This window comes from Lepidochelys olivacea (genome assembly GCF_965140295.1).
Source record: "Lepidochelys olivacea isolate rLepOli2 genome assembly, chromosome: 12".
Lineage (NCBI taxonomy): Eukaryota > Metazoa > Chordata > Testudines > Cheloniidae > Lepidochelys > Lepidochelys olivacea.
The window spans coordinates 43,321,068-43,344,912 of NC_140422.1; the positions used below are offsets into that span (position 1 = coordinate 43,321,068).

Genomic DNA, 23,845 nt, shown 5'->3' on the forward strand with positions numbered 1-23,845 from the left:
ACCTGGTCACTAACACCTTTCCTCATGTGTTTCCCTTCTACCTTGGTTGTGCTCCCCAGTCAGTCCTATTCTCCCCCTGTAAACCTGACCTGCTTCTTCTTTCCCTGTTCCCCTTGACATTCCTTTTCTACTGGTGACCTCTGTTCCTTGAAGTTAACTCCAGTTTCTTTCTCTGCTCCTAGCTTAATCTCCCCTAATAGTCACAAAGTCACCTGTAGCTTCTCTGGCTAAAGCCATGGGGCCAATTGCTAGAGGCCAGCCTTAGACAGCTGCAGCTACTAGATGCAGGAGGGCTGGCAGTTCCAAGGCTGAGTATGCTTGAACCTTGCAATGGCAGCAGTAGGGACTCTGTCCTCAGCGCTAGCCCTAGGCAACTGTACAGTCTGCAGTTAAGTGCTTCCCTACTCCAGGCCATGGCTTTGAGATGCCCATCACCTGCTGCAGATGCCCCCCAATGTAGTCAGAAATCACCAGTGTGGTGCTCTGCTCTATCCAATGTTGATAAGTCAGCTGTGTGTGTGTTCTCCCTGTGTGCTGTCCCAGCTCTGCGCAGGCAGCTGGCACAGCAGATTTTGAGTGAACCGACCAATGACCACAGACTCCAATAAGGTATGAAGGCACCCGGATAGGTTTATTGCCAAATGAAACAATGTCTGCAGTTCTGCTAGTACATGTGTGCTCCCTGAAAATGGACCAGTTCAGTCACTGGCGGGATTTACCACTGACCCCTAAGCCAGACAAAGACACCTCCTCAGGGGTGCATTCTTATACATAGGTACAAACTACACATCACTCCTGATGTATTGAGGTACAACCCCTCTACGTGTTAGGGTGCTGCCTCTCACCTGGTACATGTTGGTTCGAACAAAACAACTCTATCCATATTATCCTTTTGATCCTGTCTTTGGGATGGGTCAGCATGTTCCTTGTTATCTGTGTGGAATATAGTAGTATCTGTGTTCTTGGTACCATCCTGGCACATGTTTATATCTCTAGTGTCCAGTACCTTTTAGGTTTCAGAGTAACAGCCGTGTTAGTCTGTATTCGCAAAAAGAAAAGGAGTACTTGTGGCACCTTAGAGACTAACCAATTTATTTGAGCATAAGCTTTCGTGAGCTACCGCTCACTTCATCGGATGCATACTGTGGAAAGTGTAGAAGATCTTTTTATATACACACAAAGCATGAAAAAATATTTCCTCCCACCCCACTCTCCTGCTGGTAATAGCTTATCTAAAGTGATCAAACTCCTTATAATGTGTATGATAATCAAGTTTGGCCATTTCCAGCACAAATCCAGGTTTTCTCACCCCCCTGATCTCCCCCCCCCCCCACACAAAGCAGGAGAGTGCTTCCTACACTTTCCACAGTATGCATCCGATGAAGTGAGCTGTAGCTCACGAAAGCTTATGCTCAAATAAATTGGTTAGTCTCTAAGGTGCCCCAAGTACTCCTTTTCTTTTTGCAAGTACCTTTTAGGTATGTATGTTTTTGCAACATCAGCCCTTTCCTTGCCAGACTATGAGCAAGTTCTGCTTCTTGCTCACGGCTTAATTTTGCTTTATGTTAAAGTCTTGAACATTACTTTAGTTCAGGTCTTAGGCCTCATACTGGGCCTCTGATACAAGGGTTTATGTTTCAGGGCCTCATTTTACGACATTATGCACCCCTCATCTAGCACATAGTCATGCAGTCTGGATGATTTTGGGAGGCTGGGATGCCAGAAGGTTCACCATCCCTGAGCAGTAGCTCTGCAACAAGTTCACACCACCCCCCTCCACAGTGGGACCCTGTGAAGACAGTGGAGTTACCCCATGTATAACCAGTTCCACCCAAAGCCTGTTGAAGTGAGTGGGAGTCTTTTCACTGTCTTTAATGGGCTGTGTATGGAGTCTAGAATGAGGTCCTTTGCTTCTAGGAGCACAGTACATTCTAAAACTATGCTACACTGGTTTACTATTGTAAGCAGGAGGGTCTCGCATGACCTATTGAATAATCAACACCTCCGGTCTGAAAATATCAGGTGGTATGGTTACAAAAGCAAGGCACTTCTGAATTCAGTAGGACTTTTGGATGTGCACAGAATGCAGGACTGCAGTAAAGTGGAACAATTTTCAGTTAGTGTAAGTGGAGGATATCTGGATCCATATTGTAAGGCTGTCCTACATAATGAAGAAAAGTTGAGGTCCTTTGCTGTTCTTTTCTACCACTCTTAGTTTCTGTGGAGAACTTGCCAGTGCAATATTACTGTCATATTTTTATGGGAAATAAAACTTAAAAAAAAAAGGTACTGGTTGTTGAAAATAGCAATTCCAGTCCTGGTTAGCATTGGGAAGAGACCAGCATTCGTTATTCAATTTTATCCTACTTTTTCTACAGCAAATTATAGTGGAGACTTGGGAGAGATGAAGTAACAGAGTGGCCCCGCTGAACTTGAGCATTCCTGAACTCTGAGGGTGTTCAAATCTGGAAGGCAGGCACTAGATTCCCTTTTTGAGTATTAGATAAATCTGGAAGGGAAAAGCCAACTTCTGCTTCCATGGCTCAGAAATGGAAATTGAGTCACCTGGTGCGTGTCTGGTACCTAAAGTGGCCCGTCTGCAAGTAGAGCCTTTTCTCCCTTCCCTACTATTTTAACTTCTCCTGGTGGAGTCCTCCCGGCTCAGGGCTGGATCCCTGCGGCGGGGTGCGCGCTGGAGTCACGCCCGGGGGTGGCCAGCGGTCTGCTGCCCCGGGGCTGCCCGGGACCAGGGCTTTCTGCGGGGCTGGGCGCTGTGGTAACCGCGGAGGAAGCGGGCGTTACGGGCCCCTTCGGAGCCTGGGCCGGCCCCACGGTAAGCCTGGTGCTGAGAGGCGCAGGTCGGGCCGGCCCGGGGCTGCTGCTAACTGCAGCGTCCGGGCGAGCGCCCCACGCCCCGGCGTGCCCGCGTGCGACCGACACTCCAGCGCGGCAGGGACTTTTGCGCATGCGCTCTCCTCTCCCCAGAGCGCCGGCTCGCAAATGTCCTCGTGCGCGGCCTGGGCTAAGGGCGTGGCTGCGGAATTACCCGGCTAGGTCGCGGGCGAAGCTCGCCTTGGGATCTGCTTCCGGAGCAGCCGGAAGAGGTGGGAGTCGCGACCCCAGTCCCGGGTAAGGCCGGGAGCCGCGCAGGCCTGGGCGAGTGGCGCGGCGCGGCGCCCCTGGGCTGCCGTCCGGCCCCGCCGCCGGCGGTCTCCTGGCGCGGAGGAGGGGTAAGCGACCGGGCGGGAAGAGGCGCAGCCTCGGGGAGAAGCGGGAGTTTGAATGACACGTTCCCAGTCCTCGCTCTCTTAGAGCGCGTGTCCGTGTCGTCGGCGCGAGGGCCGAGCTGTGATCGGACCCGCCTCGCGCCGGCCGCAGCGACCATTCGCAGCCTGCCTGGCGGGGGGGCAGGGGAGAGGGGGAGGGCTGGGGAGAGGGGGAAGGGCGGGGGCGGGGGAGGGCTGGGGAGAGGCGGGGGGGCGGGGGCGGGGGAGGGCTGGGGAGGGGGAGGGGCGGGGGGGGGCAGGGGCGAGGGGCGGGGGCGGGGGCGGCACAGCGCGGAGAGCCGAACGGCGCGCGGCAGGCCGGAGCTGGGCACAGAAACTGGGTCTCCTGACGTCTGGTCCAGTGCCTTGGCTAGTCGCCAGCTCCTCCCTTGTCGCCTCTCCATGCCTCCGGCAGCTCTGGGAAACATCTAAGGGACTAGCTTGTTTGAAATACCACCTGAAAATACAGTTCTGCTGTTTTCTGCTGAAGTATAGGTGGGAACTGATGGCAGTAGTGCGGCTGGGGGCTTGTATGGGGGTACAAGGAAGGGTAATATGAGGTGGTGGACTGGGAAGGGAAGGTGATGCTTTTCTGGCCGTTGTTATGCTGTATCCAATTCTCTTCAGACGCTGATGTGGCAGCTGGAGCCATGTGGTCAGCTGATGAGGTTGCTGGTCTGTGCTACACACATTATAGCACCAAGCTTCCTAAGCAGGGGAAGCCGGATCCTAACCGGGAGTGGACTTTACTGGCAGCTGTGGTTAAAGTGGAGTCTGCGCCTGAAAGAGAGGCTTGCCTTAATGTTGGGAATCTGCAGGGTGAGAATGAATCTTCTTTTCTCAGTAAATGCCTGTAATATGATTTTCAGCTTAATTAAAGGTGACCTGTAAAGGAAAAAAAATTGTGGAGTTTTTGCCTAAAAAGTGTTTGAATTCATTTTCTTACTTTTATCCTAGAAACATAGGGAATGTTAAATATTCTTTTCTGTTTGGTGGAGATCTCCATTGGAGGACCCTGAGAAGTAAAGTGAGATCTTTTGCAGATCTTGTTTGAAAGGACAGGGATGTGACTCTAGCAAAATTATTTTCTCTCAGGAAAAATAGAGTACATAATTATTATGAGACCTGATCAGATAAGTGGTCTTGCTAGTCCAGTATCCTGTCTCTGACAGTGCCCATTTTCGGCTGCTTTACAGGAAGGTCTGAGAAACCCCATAATGAAAAATAATGGCATAATCAGCACAAAGGAAGATGTCCCTTCCTTTCTGTCTATTAGCTCCTAGAGTTTTGTTGTGCCACACATCAGTGTATTGTCTGATCGCTTCCCATATAAAATAGACTGGCAATAGAAAAGTTCCTAGTGGGTTTTACAGAGTGTCTTGCTCTTCTCCCTTTTTGGGTTTTGAAAACTCTGCAGGGGCCGGTGGTTTGTAATGTGTTTTGTGAGTGTGTGTGTGTATGGTGGTGGGGGGGGGGGATTGGTGTTGTGAGTATCATTCTTGTCTTGGTGGAAGGGCTCTTTCTGGAGGAAGGTTTTGCAATACTTGTGAAGGGGCTTGAACTCTGCGGTTTTCTGCTTTCTGGAAGTTTGTTCCACAGCCACATCTCTTTGATTCCCGGCTGTCACATGCTTTGTTCTGGACTTTGTGGTCTGCATTGGCCCAACTCTCTTGGCATTTTACAGTTTGGAATTTGATCTCTAATGTAACTGGTCTTGAGTCATTAATTGGTCCTAATCTTCAAAGCAGTCTTAAAACTGGCATTGGAAATGGACTGGGAGCCAGTGGAGGGACAGTGCCATGTTCTCATGGCAACCAAAACCATGGAAGAGGTGGACAACTGCACGTTGTATCAGCTGGAGCCTTTGCATTATTCTTACACTCTGTGTCAGACACAGTGAATTACTGTAATCTAGCTTGGACGTGACAAATATATGCATCACTGTGGTCAGATCTTCATCTGGGAGGAGTTTCCTAGTGAGCTGGAGGTGAAAAGTGGCATTTTTAGATACTGATGCTAACTGGTCATCCAGGGTTAGTGGGGAGTCAAACAGGACCCTGAGGCCTCACATCATTTTGATGAATGGACATGGTGTGCCTTCAGGGAGAGGGCTCTTAAGTGTTGCTCTTTCCCAGCAACCCCACCAAATTTACTAGCTTCACCAGGGTGAGACAGTGTCTCAGCTCATTCATAGAATCATAGAATATCAGGGTTGGAAGGGACCCCAGAAGGTCATCTAGTCCAACCCCCTGCTCGAAGCAGGACCAATTCCCAGTTAAATCATCCCAGCCAGGGCTTTGTCAAGCCTGACCTTAAAAACCTCTAAGGAAGGAGATTCTACCACCTCCCTAGGTAACGCATTCCAGTGTTTCACCACCCTCATAGTGAAAAAGTTTTTCCTAATATCCAATCTAAACCTCCCCCACTGCAACTTGAGACCATTACTCCTCGTTCTGTCATCTGCTACCATTGAGAACAGTCTAGAGCCATCCTCTTTGGAACCACCTCTCAGGTAGTTGAAAGCAGCTATCAAATCCCCCCTCATTCTTCTCTTCTGCAGGCTAAACAATCCCAGCTCCCTCAGCCTCTCCTCATAAGTCATGTGTTCCAGTCCCCTAATCATTTTTGTTGCCCTTCGCTGGACTCTTTCCAATTTATCCACATCCTTCTTGTAGTGTGGGGCCCAAAACTGGACACAGTACTCCAGATGAGGCCTCACCAATGTCGAATAGAGGGGAACGATCACGTCCCTCGATCTGCTCGCTATGCCCCTACTTATACATCCCAAAATGCCATTGGCCTTCTTGGCAACAAGGGCACACTGCTGACTCATATCCAGCTTCTCGTCCACTGTCACCCCTAGGTCCTTTTCCGCAGAACTGCTGCCTAGCCATTCGGTCCCTAGTCTGAAGCTGTGCATTGGGTTCTTCCGTCCTAAGTGCAGGACCCTGCACTTATCCTTATTGAACCTCATCAGATTTCTTTTGGCCCAATCCTCCAATTTGTCTAGGTCCTTCTGTATCCTATCCCTCCCCTCCAGCGTATCTACCACTCCTCCCAGTTTAGTATCATCCACAAATTTGCTGAGAGTGCAATCCACACCATCCTCCAGATCATTTATGAAGATATTGAACAAAACCGGCCCCAGGACCGACCCTTGGGGCACTCCACTTGATACCGGCTGCCAACTAGACATGGAGCCATTGATCACTACCCGTTGAGCCCGACAATCTAGCCAGCTTTCTACCCGCCTTATAGTGCATTCATCCAGCCCATACTTCCTTTACTTGCTGACAAGAATACTGTGGGAGACCGTGTCAAAAGCTTTGCTAAAGTCAAGAAACAATACATCCACTGCTTTCCCTTCATCCGCAGAACCAGTAATCTCATCATAAAAGGCGATTAGATTAGTCAGGCATGACCTTCCCTTGGTGAATCCATGCTGGCTGTTCCTGATCACTTTTATTCTTCAGTGTTTCCCCATTCTGACCAGCATCACTTCCTGTCCCACATTCTAACCCTCATAAGGTAGTGGTTGATTTACATCCTAAGGCATGAGAGATTAGACTGCCATATAATGTGGATATTATTATTATTATTTATTTATTATTCATATTAATGTTTAATCCTCCTAAGCCCTTGACCTTGGTGACATCTTGTGGCAGAGTGTTCCACATGTCCGTTGTTCAATGTGCACGAGTATTTTATCAGTTTTTAAATGTAAAGGACGGAAGAAAGAACTTTCTCCCAGCAGGCAGCTGACCCTCCAGGAAATGTCTGCACTTACCGCGGGCAGATCTGTGTTTCCAGGATTGGACTCCTGAGTCATCTTGAGACCAATATGTAAATTGGTGGTAGAGATCATCCTTGAATTGAGGGATCACTGATGATGATGAAAAGTTCTGCTCTTCAATTTCAGTGAATGTTCCTTGTTCTTGTCTTATGAAAGAGCATAAACAAGTCCCCAGCTGACTTTCTCTATACAATTAATTATTCTTATATGTATTTATCATATCCCCTCTCTGAATAAAACAGTCCAAGTCTCTTCAATCTCTCCTTATACAGAAGTCTTTCCAGGACTCTAGTCATCATTGTTGCCTTTCTCTGGAACTCTTCTGTTTTGCTATATCTTTCCTGAGAAGAGGTGACTAGAAATGAACATAGTGTTCAGGGTGCTACGAATCAAAATTCGGGCCTTGTTGTGCTGGGTGCTGTAGCAATGCATATGAAGAGATGATTCCTGCCTCAGACTGTGCAGTCTAAGAAGACAAGTGACTACAAAGGATGAGGGGACAGGATCACCGTGAAATACATACCATATTTATGGAGTTTTGCATCTGCACTTTTTTTTGGCTAAGTATAGATAAAATAAATGACAGCCAACCCCATCTGCCCACCCATCATCATTATTCGATAAATGGAGACGAGGAGGGGACTGAGAACAGAGCTTTGCAGGACCTGTTTGGAGAGTGGAAAAAGAGGAACAATTGAAAGAAACTGACGGAGTGATCTGAGAGGTAGGAGAGTTGAGAGAGGAAAACCACAAAAGCCAAGATGATGAGATTTCAAGGAGTGTTACAGAATTACAGGCTCTGGGTTTGGGCCAAGAAAAGGCAATAGAAATCTTGGGGAGAGCAGTTTCAGTGGAGCTCAGGGGATAGAAGTCAGACTGGAGGGGGGTCCATGATGGAGCTGGAGAAGAGGAACTCTAGACAGTGGTTGCACATGGCATATTCTCAAGTTTGGTGGTGAAGGGGAGGAGGAGATAGGGTGGGCAATATTTGGAGAGGCAGGTGGGGTTGAAGGAAGGCACTTTCAGCAGTCTCGCGAGGTGAGTGAGATTAAAGAGGAGTGTGAGAGAGGAATGAGGGGGTGAAGGAGGTCATGAGGCAGAAGGGGGATGAATGGGGTCACTGCTGCATGTGGAAGGTTTAGAGGAGGAGAGCAAATGACAAACCTCTGTCGGTGATGTAGAAAGATTTTTGTGGTAGTTTTTTGTCAATCTTCTCTATTTGAAAGAGCAAAATTTTGCACGGAGAGGGTGGAGGAAGGAGGCTTTAAGGAAGGTGTCAGACATAGTGACTAGGCAGCTGGGATTGTGGATGTGGCCAGGTCACCACTCTCCTCTTTCTCCAAATCATTGTTAGATATATTTTAAAACTAGTCTTAATATGAATCCTTGGTGTACCTGCTGTTAGCCACTTAATCATGGGAAGTGGTTATTTATTTCTCCTTTGTTTCCTGTCTTAGACAGTTTTTGATCCATGACAGAAATGTATCACTCTCCCCATGTTACTTATAATTTATTGGGACTTTCATTAATGACCCGTCAACGTGTTCTCCTGTATCCTCTGTTTTCTTGACACGCTCAAAGATTGAAGAGACGGTTTTCCTTTACAGAAGCTGTGCTTATTTGTCCCTATATCATCTGTCGTCAGACATCACCAGTGTGGTGCTCTGCTCTATCCAATGCTGATAACAGTCGGCTGTGTGCCTGTGTTTCCTCTGTGTGCTGCCCCGGCTCTGTGCAGATAGCTGACGCAGCAGACCCTGAGAGAACCCCCAATGACCACAGACTCCGATAAGGTACGAAGGCACCCGGCCAGGTTTATTGTCAAACGAAACAGTCTCTAGCTCCCCGGATCAGATGTCTACACTTCTGCTAGTACATATGTGCTCCCTGACAATGGACACAGCTCAGTCAGTGGCGGGACACTCAACTGCCCCCTAGGCTGGACAGAGTCAATGCCCCAGGGATGCATTCTTCTACACAGGCACAAACAAGTTACACATTTTTCCTTACGTATTGAGGTGTAACCCCTCTACATAGTAAGGTGCCGCTTCTCACCTTGTACATGTTGGTTAGAACAAAACAACTCTATTCATCATATTACGCTTTTGCCCCTGTCTTCAGGGTGGGTCAGCCTGTTCCTTGTTATGTGTGTGGAATGTGCAAGGATCAGAGCGTTCAGGTATCTCTAGTGTCCAGTACCTTTTAGGTATGTGTATTTTTGCAACATCAGCCCTTTCCTTGCCAGCTTCTGTGAGCAGGGTCTGCCTTGGCTCACAGCTTAACTTTGCTTTATGTTAGTAAAGTCTTGACCATTACTTTAGTTCAGGGCCTTAGGCCTCATACCAGGCCTCTGATATAAGGGTTTATGTTTCAGGGCCTTATCTTACTACAGTATCCTCTCTATCTTGGTGCTTCATACGTCTCTGTAGTTAGCCACTTTACATAGTACTAAAATAAAACTTTCTGGTTTATAATTCCTAGGATCACTCTTAGTGCTGGACAGAAAGACATTTGCTACTTTCCAGTCCCCTGGCATAGTAATTGATTTTTAATGAGTGCATATTTTTGGTAGTAGCTCATCCACTTCATCCTTAAGCTCCTTCTGAACTCCTGGATGTATGTGCTGCTGGTTAATTTATCAGTGTCTCCCTTGACACCGCAGTCTCTGATGGTGCCACATTTACCTTTTCTGTGATGTCCTTGTTCTCTGTAATTGCTTAATCTGGTGATCCAGTGTAACCACCAATTTTTTTGTGGGCTTCCTATTTCTGGTATACTTAAATTATGTCTTTGGCTATGTGTTCTTTCAATTCTGTCTTAATTAAAATGGAAGTTACAGAAGTGATTACATGCTGTAGTTTATGCTTTGCTTGGGCTGGATTTCCATTTTCTGATTGATGCTTGCTTTGATTTGCATAACTTCTTGAACCTTGCCAGTTAGCCATGATGGCTTAATTTTTTGTTTCCTGCTTCTTTTTTGTTTGGGGCACACATGTCTTCTTTACTATTGCAGTTATTTAATTTAGTTATTTTGAGACTAAAGGTTTTCTTAAGTTTCCTCACTTCTGACTTTTTAGGTGAGTTAAATCCCTCTTTCTAGTTCTTGATATTCTTCCCATGATAATACTGAAGCAAAAGTGATCAGGAGATAATTTCTATAGTTACTTCCCAAACCAGCTCCTACACATTTCCTCTCCTTTGCGCACTTCAGAGTTAGCGGTTCCAAGAAGCAATCATTTAAGCTGTTGAAAAATTGCTGTTTAAGTTTTCAGAAGTGGGTAATATTTTTTGAGTGTACAACTTGATGCATCTTAGAGGTTCCCTCTTTTCAGACAGTGCTGAGCACCCACCCTTTTAAAGTGTCTCTTTGGACATCCAAAATCCCTAGTCACTTAGCAAATGTAGACCTTCTCTACCATGTGTTCTGATGTGAAACTGACCAATTAGTATGCAGTGAAATAGGCAAGACCTGAATTTCAGATGTAAAAAAACCCAAACTCACACTTTTTGACTTTCTTAATAAGAATCTAAAAAAGGATACTAACCCAATATTTTTTTTCTGAGCAGGTCTCCTTTAAAAGGGGGTAAGGGTAACCCTATTGCTTCATACTGCCTCATCAGCATCTCCTTTGTGCTATGCATTGTATGGTGCATTCCCCTTCTGTCCTCTTCCCTGTTTGGGGGTCCCTGAGTTGGTCATCTTGTGTTGTCTGTGTATAGGACCCCATGTCAGTGCTCCCCTCTTCCCTTGCCACATGCCATGTCTTTCCCCCAACATTGGTGCTGTGCCCGGTACCTGACTTTCCTCCCCTCTGTGTGAGTCTGGTACATAGCCTTCCCCTCCAGTGGGGGTGGGAGTGTGTGAGAGAGAGGTGTTACTTCATCCCTCCTCTTGTACCTTGTCTCCTGTGGTGCTGTCTGATTTAAAATGATCAAATTAGGGTGATGCTTTTAGAAGTGGTTCAGCTAACTTTATTTTCTTTTTCAGTAACTAAGGAAGTTGTTGCTATGGGGACTGGAACTAAATGCATTGGCCGTGCAAGAATGAGGAAAACTGGTAAGTATTGTGTAGAAACCAAGGCAACCTATCTTGGCCTCTTTGTCACTTGTCATTGGTATGAGCTCAGCCTCAGAAAGGCAACAACGGTACAAGAGAAAGTCCCAAACCTATAGGGTTGGGTAGACAGCATTACCGGCTAGGTTTGCTGCACTGCGCTCCCACTATCCACAGCCCTTAAGAGGAACTGACAAAAGCCGTATAAATGGACATTGTCAGGTAATGTAGGTCCCAAATGTACTGGCGTTTACAAAAACAACAAAAAAGGCAAATCTTGTTTTCTAGTCTGATTCCCTCAGAGCCTGTTGTGAAAAACGCCACAGTAACCAAACTCCAGAAAAGTGAGAGAAAACCCCTCTTATTTAGCTATAATCAGCCGCTACATACTGCACTGATTTCTCTATAAGTAACTAGGAGCTGCTGTGAGAAGTTATTCATCCTGTCTCCTCCCTTAATATGCATATTTATAAGAGAGGAGGACCAGACTGCACTTGGCTGCTCCTCCTTGGAGAGTGGAGGGGCCACAGAGACTCATGTCAGGAAGTAACCTGGGAAGGAGACATGGCAAAGAGCCTTTCAATACAACGATCTTTGTCTTCCCCAGAATCTAGAGGTAGAATATAGCAAGAGAAGAGAGCAGCTCTGGCAGATCCCATGTTGGCAAAGCTGTTTCTGTGCTCTGTAGTGCATTTTGCACATAAAAACATTTTAAAGCCTTTTTTGTTTTTTGCTTTGCACTAAATGCTGTGTCTCGGATTACTTATTATGGGTGTTTCTGGGGGCAGCACCACCACAATGTAATATTAATCTGGATGGTTTCATGATTTATCTTTTAATTTTAAATAAAAACAGTGTTTTAACTTTTTTTTTATTGCATTGATTGCAACCCATATGATGTCTTTAAAGATCTAAAGGATGAAATTTACCAGACATATGAGTGAAATTGAGTAGGTTTTTTCATTATCTAAGTTGAGTTCAATGAAACTTGTACAAAGAATGCCACTGGTGAAAAGTCAACTAGATGTTAAAATTAAATTTTGCTTTAATAATTTTGGGTAGCATTGGTAGCCTGACAAATCTATTAAGAGAATAGGGAAAGTTTCTTTGGTGCTATTAGTAATCTCAAAACCCTGTACGTCTAAGACAAAAAGATAGCTAGAATGTATATGCATTTTGTGATATTTTATTTTAAATGCACTTTATTAAACTTAAGTGCAAGAGATTAGACAAATGCATTATACAGTACAAAGAAAAAGAATACTTGTGGCACCTTAGAGACTAACCAATTTATTTGAGCATAAGCTTTCGTGAGCTACAGCTCACTTCATTGGATGAATGATGCATGTTGCATCCGATGAAGTGAGCTGTAGCTCACGAAAGCTTATGCTCAAATAAATTGGTTAGTCTCTAAGGTGCCACAAGTACTCCTTTTCTTTTTGCGAATACAGACTAACATGGCTGTTACTCTGAAACCTGTCATTATACAGTACAGTGATGAAAGTGCATATGATTGCATTAAAATGTAAAGAAAGCAAGGATATGTGCTTTAAAGTGCATTGCATAGATATGTGATTGGCAAGAAGGACATTTCTGAGAAGCTAACTGATTTCTTTGCATCAGTCTTCACCATCAAAAAGGAGATTCATATCCCACATCTGCTGTTTCCTGGTAACAAAGAGGAGGTAGTTTCAGATCTTGATGACAGGAGAAGAGATACTAGAGCAAATCAATAATATTAAATGCAGTAAGTCACCAGCCCAGATGGTCCATCAAGTTCTGAAGAAGCTCAAATATGAAGTGTCTGAATTGCTCACAAAAATGTGCAATCTTTCACTAAAAACAGCTAGTGTTCAAGAGACTTGAGGGGTAGCAAATGTTGTAGTCCTTTTGAAAAGGCTCTAGGGCAGGGGTTTTCAACCTTTTTCTTTCCGAGGCGCCCCCCCCCCCCCCCAACGTGCTATAAAATTTCAGGGCCCACCAAGGGAGGTGGGGGACTTGGGGCTCTGGGCCAGGGGTGGGCCCTTGGGCATAGGCATAGTTTGACTTCTATTTGGGGGGGGGTGGCAGGGCTTGGGCAAGCTCTGCACAGTGGGGTCCAGGAAGGCAGTGCCACCTCTACCCCGTGACTCACCTCAGCAGGCCACCCAGCCTGTCTGGGTTGTGTGTGGTGGGGGTTCAGCTCAAAAAGTTTGAAAATCACTCAGGGTACAGGGAGGGGGTAGCTAAGCTCAGGGTGCAGGCAGGGGGTAGCGAGGGGCTGTGTGTGGTGTGGGGTAGTTCAGGGTTGCAGTGAGGGGGTAGTTAGGTGCTGTGTGCCAGGAGGGCTCCCCTGTGGTCACTGCTCCCCAAGGGTTCTGCTGGCCACAGAGCGGGGTCCCCCTCTGTGGGGCGGCTCTTACCAGCTGCATGAGCTGAGGAGCAGCAGCAACTTAGGCACCAGCAACAGATGGGGGAACCTGCTTCATGGCACTAGCCAGAGCAGTAACTGCTTGACTCCAACTTCTGCCTCTGACCTGGCCAGGGGGTTGGGCATTGGGGGTGGGGGGGGGAGGAAGAGGGACGTATGTGGAGCTGCTCCTGGGACTGCCCCACTCTGGCACTGCGGTCGGGGGTGGTGGCATCCTGTGCTCCGGGTTTTAGCTGTGGGGTCCCATGGTCCCTGAAATGGCTCACAGACCCCCTCGGTTGAGAACCACTGCTTTAGGGGATAATTTGGGGCAATATAGACCAATTAACTTTATAGCTATACCTGGCAAATTAGTTCTGTTTTTAAATTTTTGATTCAACCAACAAAACACCTGGAAGATAATAATACAATAGGGTCTAACCAGCATGGAATCTGCAGAGGAAAATCATCTAATTAATCTCTTAGAATTTCTTGAACATGTCAATAAAGTAATGGATAAAAGAGAAATGTTTGGCCTAATTTATTTAGCCTTTCAAAATGGTCCCTCACTAGAGGTTATTAAAGCAGCTAAGTAGTCTTGGCGTGAGAGGTAAAGTATTGTCTTGGATCAAAAACTGTCTAGGAGACAGAAAGGAAAAAGGACTAAATGGTCAGTTTTTGTCATTGGAAAAGGTTAACAGTGGGGCCTCAAGATTCTATACTAGGTGCCATGTTTAATATTAAATTACCTCAGTACTCACTTAGTTTTGAGATAACACTGTAGACTGCTTAGAGACCTCAGCATCAAAAAAGCAAACAAGGTTTGGATGCATGAGGAATGGCATGGAGAATACCAAAAATAGTATTTCTTTGTATAAATCAGTGATGCAACCCATGCAGTACTGCGTCCCCACTCCCATCTCAAAAGCAATATTTCAGAATGGGAGGGGTTTCAGAGAAGAGAAAGTATGATGAAGGCCCTGGAAAAGTCACATGAAGAGAGATTGAAAAGATTGGGATTGTTGACTTTAGAGAGGAGATGATTAAGAGGGGACATAAGAACAAATGGACATTCAATGAAATCAAAAGATGGAAAGTTAATAACTCATAAAAGGAAGCACTTTCACACAAACGTGCAATTACACTGTGAAAGTCAGTGCTGCAAGGAGTCATTTGAAGTCAAGAACTTTAGGTTTAAAAAGAGATTGGACATCTATATGGATATCAAGACCTATTCAGAGGTCGTATTCTAAAATTAATTATGCCTAACTTTGGAAGGATTATTCAGCCTTGTGGTTTAGGCTTTAAGTCAGTCTCTAACTGGTAAAGACCAGGATGAGATCTATGTGGGGGGAGATTACCCATATTTGTCTACTGCAGGGCTCTTACACCTTCATTTGAAACAGCTGGTTCTGGTCACAGAAAGAGAGAATACTGGACTAGGTAGATTTTTGGTGTCTGGTCCACTATGGAAATTTCCATGTTCCTAATACATGGTTAAAATCTTTTAAAGAATTTATTCTGAAGCAGGAAATTAATTATACTCAGCTATAGATATTTCACTGTAACATTTGTAGTAACTCAAAATTTATTTCTGTACATTAATATTTCCATCAGTTTTCTGTTCCTAGAAATGGGTGGAGGCTTTCTGATGGTCTAAAGCGGGGCTCTCAAACTCAAATCACCACGAGAGCCACATGAGGACTAGTACATTGGCCCGAGGGCTGCATAACTGAAACCTTTTCATACAAGGATACAAAAGTGTAGTCAAAAATGAAGAGTAATATAGTATGCTATTAAAAGTCAATGTATTAACTTTATATTTTATTAAAACCCCTCTTCGAACTTTTAAACACCTGTAACTATTCCTTAGGTGGTCAGTAACACTGATGTCTATCAACATAGCTGTACTAGCAGGAACTTTTAAAAGTAACTATTCATACAAAATACATTGCCACTTTTAACAAACATTCTTCCCAACCACTCACAGCAAAGAATCCTACATGCTGAACTTTATACCTCAGACTGCTCGTCTAGTCCATAAGGCCGTGCCCCAACTCTGCCCCCTCCCTGGCCCTATTCCAATGCCTTATAGAATAATAGAATATCAGGGTTGGAAGGGACCTCAGGAGGTCATCTAGTCCAACCCCCTGCTCAAAAACAGGACCCATCCCCAATTAAATCATCCTTCCCCAAATCCCCGGTCTGGCCCCGCCTCTTTCCCGCCTCTTCCCCTGAGCGTACCACATCCCTGCTCCTCCCTCCTGGAAAGTCCTAAGTGCCAAAGTCCCAAACAGCTGTGGAGTCAGTGCCTATGGTGGGCCGGGGCCGTGTATCTAAAACCTTTGGCTAAACCTTTGTGATTGAATTTTTGTCGACAGGAGTCATCATCCTCTGAATCAGACACACACAGTTCCTCCTGCACCAATTTATCCGAAGAAATTTTGCTTGTAACAGGCAAAACACATTCAAATTTAGTAAATATTTCAGTTCTCTTCAGTGAATATATCCCAGATCTATTAGCAGCCTTTAGTATATTAACAAGGGCTCATTATCAGATTTCAAAACATCACCAATTTTCATAATCAGACCTATCGACACTGAATGTTACCTTCTCTAACATTAATAGAGGAACATTCTACCTTCTATTTAGGTTGCTAATAGATGATCCAACCAGCCTCTGCTGTTTTTAAAACCATCCTGAAGCATTAGCTCTGAGAAATCCTTCGCTTTTGTCCGGAATGCTGTGTTTCTTAGGGTACATCTACAGTACGAAATTATTTTGAAATTATTCTATTTGAATTTTCAGAAGCGATTTTATACATTCAGTCTTCTGTGTCCCCACTAAAGCGTGTGAATTCGGTGGAGTGCATCCACAGTACCGAGGCTAGCATTGAATGTCGGAGCGGTGTACTGTGGGTAGCTATGCCACAGTTCCTGCAGTCCATGCCACCCATTGGAATTCTGGGTTAAGCTCCCAGTGCATGATGGGGCAAAAACATTCTTACAGGTGTTTCTGGGTGTGTGTTGTCAGTCGGTCCTCCCTTCATGAAAGCTATGTCAGACAATCGTTTCATGCTTTTTTGGCTTGCAGACGCCATATTGATTTCAGCAGACGGTGCACCGCTGCTCTCCTGCTACTATGAATCTACCTCGCATTTTCTCTTGTCTTCCTATGTAATCTCTGGTATCTACTCTTTCTCTTCCTCGTTGAATGTTTCCGTTGCCAACTCTGCTCGGCCGTCATGAACCGAGCAGCACAACTTCCACTGCCAACTCTGCTCTCCCGCTCTTGCCAAGCTACCGAGCTTCTCCATGTTGTCTGTCCTGGTCTCCCGCCTCCATGAAAGCTACAGAAGACAACCGTTTCCTGCCTTTTTCTGGCTATCGTGAACCAAACAGCACCTCTTTCGCTGCCACTCTGCTCTCCTACATTTTGTGCCTTTTTTCCAGGATTATCCGTGCAGGCGCCATAGCCATGGAGCCCACTCAGATCTCCGCTGCAGTTTTGACCATTGTAAATACCTCGCGCGTTATCCAGCAATGTGCAGTACCTGCAAAACTGGGCAATGAAACGACAACAGCGCGATTACTATACTGATGAGGACATGGACACAGATGTTCTTAAAAGCACAGCATGTGGTGATTGGGAGATCATGGTGGTGTTGGGCCAGTTTCATGCTGTGGAACGTTGATTCTGGGCCCAGGAAACAAGCACAGACTGGTGGGACCGCATAGTGTTGCAGGTATGGGATGATTCCCAGTAGCTGCGAAATTTTCGTATGCGTAGGGCCACTTTCATGGAACTTTGTGACGTGTTGTCCCCTGCCCTGAAGCGCAAAGACACCAAAATGAGAGCAGCCCTCACTGTTGAGAAGCGAGTGGCCATAGCTCTGTGGAAGCTTGCAACGCCCAACAGCTACTCCTGTGCTGCAAGTAGCCAACACAATCATTGACCAGCTGCTATCAAGGGTAGTGACTTCGGGAAATGTGCAGACCATTGCGGATGGCTTTAATGCGCTGGGGTTCCCTAATCGTGGAGGGTCAATAGATGGAACGCATATCCCTATCTTGGCCCTCGAACACCGGGGCGGCCAGTACATAAACCGCAAAGGGTACTTTTCCATGGTGCTGTAAGCACTGGTAGATCACAAGGGACGTTTCACCGACATCAGTGTGGGATGGCTGGGAAAGGTGCATGATGCTCGCATCTTCAGGAACCCTGGTCTGTTTGAACAGCTGCAGGAAGGGACTTACTTCCCAGACCAGAAAATTACTGTTGGGGATGTTGAAATGTCTATAGTTCTCCTCGGGGACCGAGCCTACCCATTAATGCCATGGCTCATGAAGCCGTACACAGGCACCCTGGACAGTAGTAAGGAGCAGTTCAACTACAGGCTGAGCAAGTACAGAATGGTTGTAGAATGTGCTTTGGATGTTTGAAAGTGCGCTGGCGCAGTTTACTGACTCAGTTATATCTCAGCACAACCAATATTCCAATTGTAATTGCTGCTTGTTGTGTGCTCCACAATATCTGTGAGAGTAAGGGGGAGACATTTATGGCGGGATGGAGGTTGAGGCAGCTCGCCTGGCTGCCAGTTTCGCACAGCCAGACAACAGGACGATTAGAAGAGTGCAGCAGGGTGTGCTGCACATCAGAAAGGCTTTGAAAGCCAGTTTCATGACTGGTTAGGGTACGGTGTGACAGTTTGTTTCTCTGAAAGTTACCCGCCCCCTATATATATGAAAGGAAATAAAGTCACAATTGTTTAAAAACCGTTCTTTATTATTTGTTGCACAAAATAATGAGAGAAATCAGAAGCTGGGGGGGGGGGTGTTGGGTTAGGGGGTGGAGGAGGAGGGAAGGACAACTCCAGAAACCAAATCAAAATTTCTGATATGCCAGTTTTCTGCTGCTTGTGCAATCCTCTGGGGTTGACTGTGTGGATCCCCGTAGCCTCCCCCTCCCTCCCATGTTCTTGGGTGTCTGAGTGAGGAGGCTATGGAACTTGGGGAGGAGGGAGGGCTGTTATACAGGGGTTGCAGCGGCAGTCTCTGGTCTTGCTGCCTTTCCCACATTAGATCCACCATACAGTGGAGCATGTCAGTTTGCTCCACCATGAAGTTGACCATCGCATCCTGCCTGCTCTCATCGCGCGTGTCCCTCCTCTCTTAGTATTCATGTAACGCTTTTCGCGACTCCGCAATTGTTTGCCTCCACGCATTCAGCTGGGCCCTATCAGTGCGGGAGGAACATGTCGTCCGAGTTCATTTTTTCGGCTTTCTAATCTGGACCAGCCTCTGGGACGGAGTAGATAGGGGCCCTGTTGAAACATTTGCACCTTTGGGAGGAGAAAAAGGGAGGGTAGTATTTTAAAAGATACATTTTAGAGAACAAAGGGGACACTCTCTTTCTCAGTGAAACAGGCAATTCATAGTACACAGCACATGTTCTTTCTGTACAAGGTCGTATTTTGCCTCTTATACTGAAGTGCCTGCCGCTTTGGTGTGAGTAAGCCATCACATGCAACCAGGCAACAGAATTCAGCTTGCAGGCAGCCATGGTAAGCCCTAGGGGCACACGGGGTTCTGCTTCTTCTGCATTCATTTCAATGCTTTCAAACTGCCGGGCCCCCTTTCCCATAACGAGCAATGCCTGGTGGGTTTGCCATATAAAAGAAGGGTTTGCGGGCTCTCTGGGATGATCGCTTCACACAACACCCTCCCCCGCCCCCCTCGCTCCCCACCCACCGCATGGCTCTGATGAGGCTCTGAGCAGGGATGAGACCTTTAAACTAAACGCAAACAGCCCAGCGCGGCTGGGTTTCCTCCCCATCCTCCACCGCATGGCTCCGATCAAGCTCTCACTCACCAGAAGTGCCTTCTCCAGGGTCATGGTCCAGGAGCATGCCTTGGGAGTGGGGGAAGGCTATTGGCTCCAGCGTTAAGAATAGTTCCTGGCTAGGGGGGAAAACGGATTCCCCACTTCCCGCCTGTGCACTGTCCTCCTCCTCTTCATCCTCCAAAAACTCATCCGCCTCGCTCCGTGCTACTCCTCCCTTGCAGGTGTCCACGGACAGTGGTGGGGTAGTGGTGGCGTCACCCCCCATAACTGCATGCAGCTCATGTTAGAAGCGGCATATATGGGGCTGTGACCAAGAGCGCCCGTTCGCCTCCCTGGCTTTTTGGTACGCTTGCCTGAGCTCCTTGATTTTTGTACAATACTGCTCTGTGTCCCTGGAGTAGTCTCTTTCCGTCTACCTGGCTAGTGTATCGGAGTTGAGAGTGTTGTCCAGAGCAGTCACAAGGGAGCATTCTGGGATAGCTCCCGGAGGCCAGTAATGTCGAATTGCATCCACAGTACCTGTCACCCGGAACTGCGATCTCAATTTTAGCGCTACTCCACTTGCCAAGGTGGAGTACAGAAATCGAATTAAAGAGCCCTTTAAATTGAAAAAACTGGTTTGGTTGTGTGGACTGAATCAGTTTTATTTCAAAGTAACTCGGCTAATTCTGAAATAACTGTGTACTTTTAAGACCAGGCCTTAGTGTCTTACCCATGGCCTGAGGTTTTTTTTTTTTTTTTTTTTTTAAAGAAGGGCAGTTAAGGATGTGACACACTCTGTATATAGGTTTCAGAGTAGCAGCCATGTTAGTCTGTATTCACAAAAAGAAAAGGAATACTTGTGGCACCTTAGAGACTAACAAATTTATTTGAGCATAAGTTTTTGTGAGCTACAGCTCACTTCATCAGATGCATTCAGTGGAAAATACAGTAAGGAGATTTATATACATAAAGAACATGAAACAATGGGTGTTACCATACACATTGTAAGGAGAGTGATCACTTAAGATGGAATTTAGCTGTATCTATCAACTTCATGAAAAAACTCATACAGATACAGACAGACATCTTTCTTTCCAAATGCAAACGGATGGACATCATACCAAAAGGACTGAAGGTAAAAAATCCATTACAATCTACATACCACACAGACTATGCTGACAGCTTGTGCCACACACACTCAAAGAAACTGCAGAACCACCTGATCAACATCCTCTACAGCAAACAGGGAAAGATTAAAAATGAGCTCTCAAAACTGGATACTCTTATAAAAAACCAACCTTCCACACAAACTTCCTTGTGGCTGGACTTTACAAAAACTAGACAAGCCATTTACAACACACACTTTGCTTCTCTACAAAAGAAAAAGGACACTAAACTACTACATGCCACAAGGGGCCACAACAGTGGTTCCCTTAACCCACCCAGCAATATTGTTAATCTATCCAACTATACTCTTAGCCCAGCAGAAGAATCTGTCCTATCTCGGAACCTCTCCTTCTGCCCATCCACCCCCAAGGACATGATACAGTTCTGTAATGACCTAGAATCCTATTTTTGACGTCTCTGACTCAAGGAATATTTCCACACGCCTCTGAACAACATACTAACCCACAGAGACCTTCCTACCAAGACTACAAAAAGAAGGATTCTAGGTGGACTCCTCCTGAAGGACGAAACAACAGACTGGACTTCTACATAGAGTGCTTCTGCCGACGTGCACAGGCTGAAATTGTGGAAAAGCAGCATTACTTGCCCCATAACCTCAGTCGTGCAGAATACAATGCCATCCACAGCCTCAGAAACAACTCTGACATCATAATCAAAAAGGCTGACAAAGGAGGAACTGATAGGAAAAAAACCCAGAAAGCGACCCTATAATCATGTAAAGCTACGCTGCTGTCTTTTTTCTATGCTTATCTGTCCTTTCTACTTTGTTTATGGATAGAAAGAATGCGAACTGTGTGTAACCTGCACTCCCTGCTTTTGGGGAGAGAATTCCTTATACAGATAAGCCTCCATGCTCTTACCTACCCCAGAACTTCAAACAGACTGGGTTAACCGGTTTGAACTGGAAGAGATATCACAATGTATGTTGAACCAAGCTATAAAAGCTCATCCCTGTTCTTTGTTCGGGGCTTCACCATTTTCCTCTGAAAAGGAATTGGTGAGCCCTTCAGCTGTCGTATTCGCTAGCAATAAAGTGCCTCACTTTATCAAAGAGCCAAGACTCTGTGTTTTGTTTGGCTAATACAGAAGTCCAGGGAAGGCTACCCTCCTAACCCTAGACGGGAGGGGAACCCTTTTTCCCTAACAGTGCTGTCGTCATCATGAATAGGTCAGAATATGAACAAGAGGCTGCTAGGCAGCTCTCCAACCCCACTTTCTACAAGCCATTACCCTCTGATCCCACTGAGAGTTACCAAAAGAAACTACAGCATTTGCTCAAGAAACTCCCTGAAAAAGCACAAGATCAAATCTGCACAGGCATACCCCTGGAATCCCGACCTGGGGTATTCTATCTGCTACCCAAGATCCATAAACCTGGAAATCCTGGGCGCCCCATCATCTCAGGCATTGGCATCCTGACAGCAGGATTGTCTGGCTATGTAGACTCCCTCCTCAGGCCCTACGCTACCAGCACTCCCAGCTATCTTCGAGACACCACTGACTTCCTGAGGAAACTACAGTCCATTGGTGATCTTCCTGATAACACCATCCCGGCCACTATGGATGTAGAAGCCCTCTACGCCAACATTCCACACAAAGATGGACTACAAGGCATCAGGAACCGTATCCCTGATAATGTCACGGCAAACCTGGTGGCTGAACTTTGTGACTTTGTCCTCACCCATAACTATTTCACATTTGGGGACAATGTATATCTTCAAATCAGCAGCACTGCTGTGGGTACCTGCATGGCCCCACAGAATGCCAACATTTTTATGGCTGACTTAGAACAATGCTTCTTCAGCTCTCGTCCCCTAATGCCCCTACTCTACTTCTGCTACACTGATGACATCTTCATCATCTGGACCCATGGAAAAGAAGCCCTTGAGGAATTCCACCATGATTTCAACAATTTCCATCCCACCATCAACCTCAGCCTGGACTAGTCCATATAAGAGATCCACTTCCTGGACGCTATGGTGCTAATAAGCGATGGTCACATAAACACCACCCTATACTGGAAATCTACTGACCGCTATTCCTACCTACATGCCTCCAGCTTTCATCCAGATCACACCACACCACATGATCCATTGTCTACAGCCAAGCTCTACGATACAATCACATTTGCTCCAACCCCTCAGATAGAGACAAACACCTACAAGATCTCTATCAAGCATTCTTACAACTACAATACCCACATGCGGAAGTGAAGAAACAGATTGACAGAGCCAGAAGAGTACCCAGAAGTCACCTACTACAGGACAGGTCTAACAAAGAAAATAACAGAACGCCACTAGCCATCGCCTTCAGCCCCCAACTAAAACCTCTCCAACGCATCATCAAGGATCTATAACCTATCCTGAAGGATGACCCATCACTCTCACAGATTTTGGGAGACAGGTCAGTCCTTGCTTACAGACAGCCCCCCAACCTGAAGCAAATACTCACCAGCAACCACACAACAGAACCACTAACCCAGGAACCTATCCTTGCAACAAAGCCCGTTGCCAACTGTGTCCACATATCTATTCAGGGGACACCATGATAGGGCCTAATCACATCAGCCACACTCTCAGAGGCTCGTTCATCTGCACATCTACCAATGTGATATATGCCATCATGTGTCAGCAATGTCCCTCTGCCATGTACATTGGTCAAACTGGACAGTCTCTATGTAAAAGAATAAATGGACACAAATCAGATGTCAAGAATTATAACATTCAAAAACCACTTGGAGAACATTTCAATCTCTCTGTTCACTCGATTACAGACCTAAAAGTGGCAAGACTTCAACAAAAAAACTTCAGAAACAGACTCCAAGGAGAGACTGCTGAATTGGAATTAATTTGCAAACTGGATACAATTAACTTAGGCTTGAATAGAGACTGGGAGTGGATGGGTCATTACACAAAGTAAAACTATTTCCCCATGTTTATTTCCCCCACCTCCTACTGTTCCTCAGACGTCCTTGTCAACTGCTGGAAATGGCCCACCGTGATTATCACTACAAAAGGTCTGTCGTCTCCTCCCTCTCTCCTGCTGGTAACAGCTCACCTTAAGTGATCACTCTGGTTACAGTGTGTATGGTAACACCCATTGTTTCATGTTCTCTATGTATATAAATCTCCCCGCTATATTTTCCACTGAATGCATCCGATGAAGTGAGCTGTAGCTCACGCTCAAATAAATTTGTTAGTCTCTAAGATGCCACAAATACTCCTTTTCTTTTTACTCTATATATAGAGTGTGAATATAATGTAACTAAAATATGCATCATGCAAAAGGTCTCTTGTAAGGTATCATTACAAAGCTCATAATCTTCTGA

General features: G+C 46.0%; 1 protein-coding gene across 6 annotated transcripts in view; it reads left to right on the forward strand.

Moving 5' to 3' along the window:
- The first annotated feature begins 2,956 nt into the window (after positions 1-2,956).
- ADAT1 (adenosine deaminase tRNA specific 1) overlaps positions 2,957-23,845 on the forward strand; it is a 77,535-nt gene continuing 56,646 nt past the window's right edge. For 2 of the 6 annotated variants that reach the window (XM_084644697.1, XM_084644700.1), the window contains exons 1-3: positions 2,959-3,104; positions 3,894-4,085; positions 11,048-11,116. In XM_084644697.1, the coding sequence (XP_084500823.1) occupies positions 2,966-3,104; positions 3,894-4,085; positions 11,048-11,116 (400 nt within the window). In that variant the 5' untranslated portion in view covers positions 2,959-2,965. Of the gene's footprint in view, positions 3,231-3,570; positions 3,762-3,893; positions 4,086-11,047; positions 11,117-23,845 lie in introns of those variants that run through there. The other 4 variants (XM_084644696.1, XM_084644701.1, XM_084644698.1 and 1 more) reach the window with 4 other exon arrangements.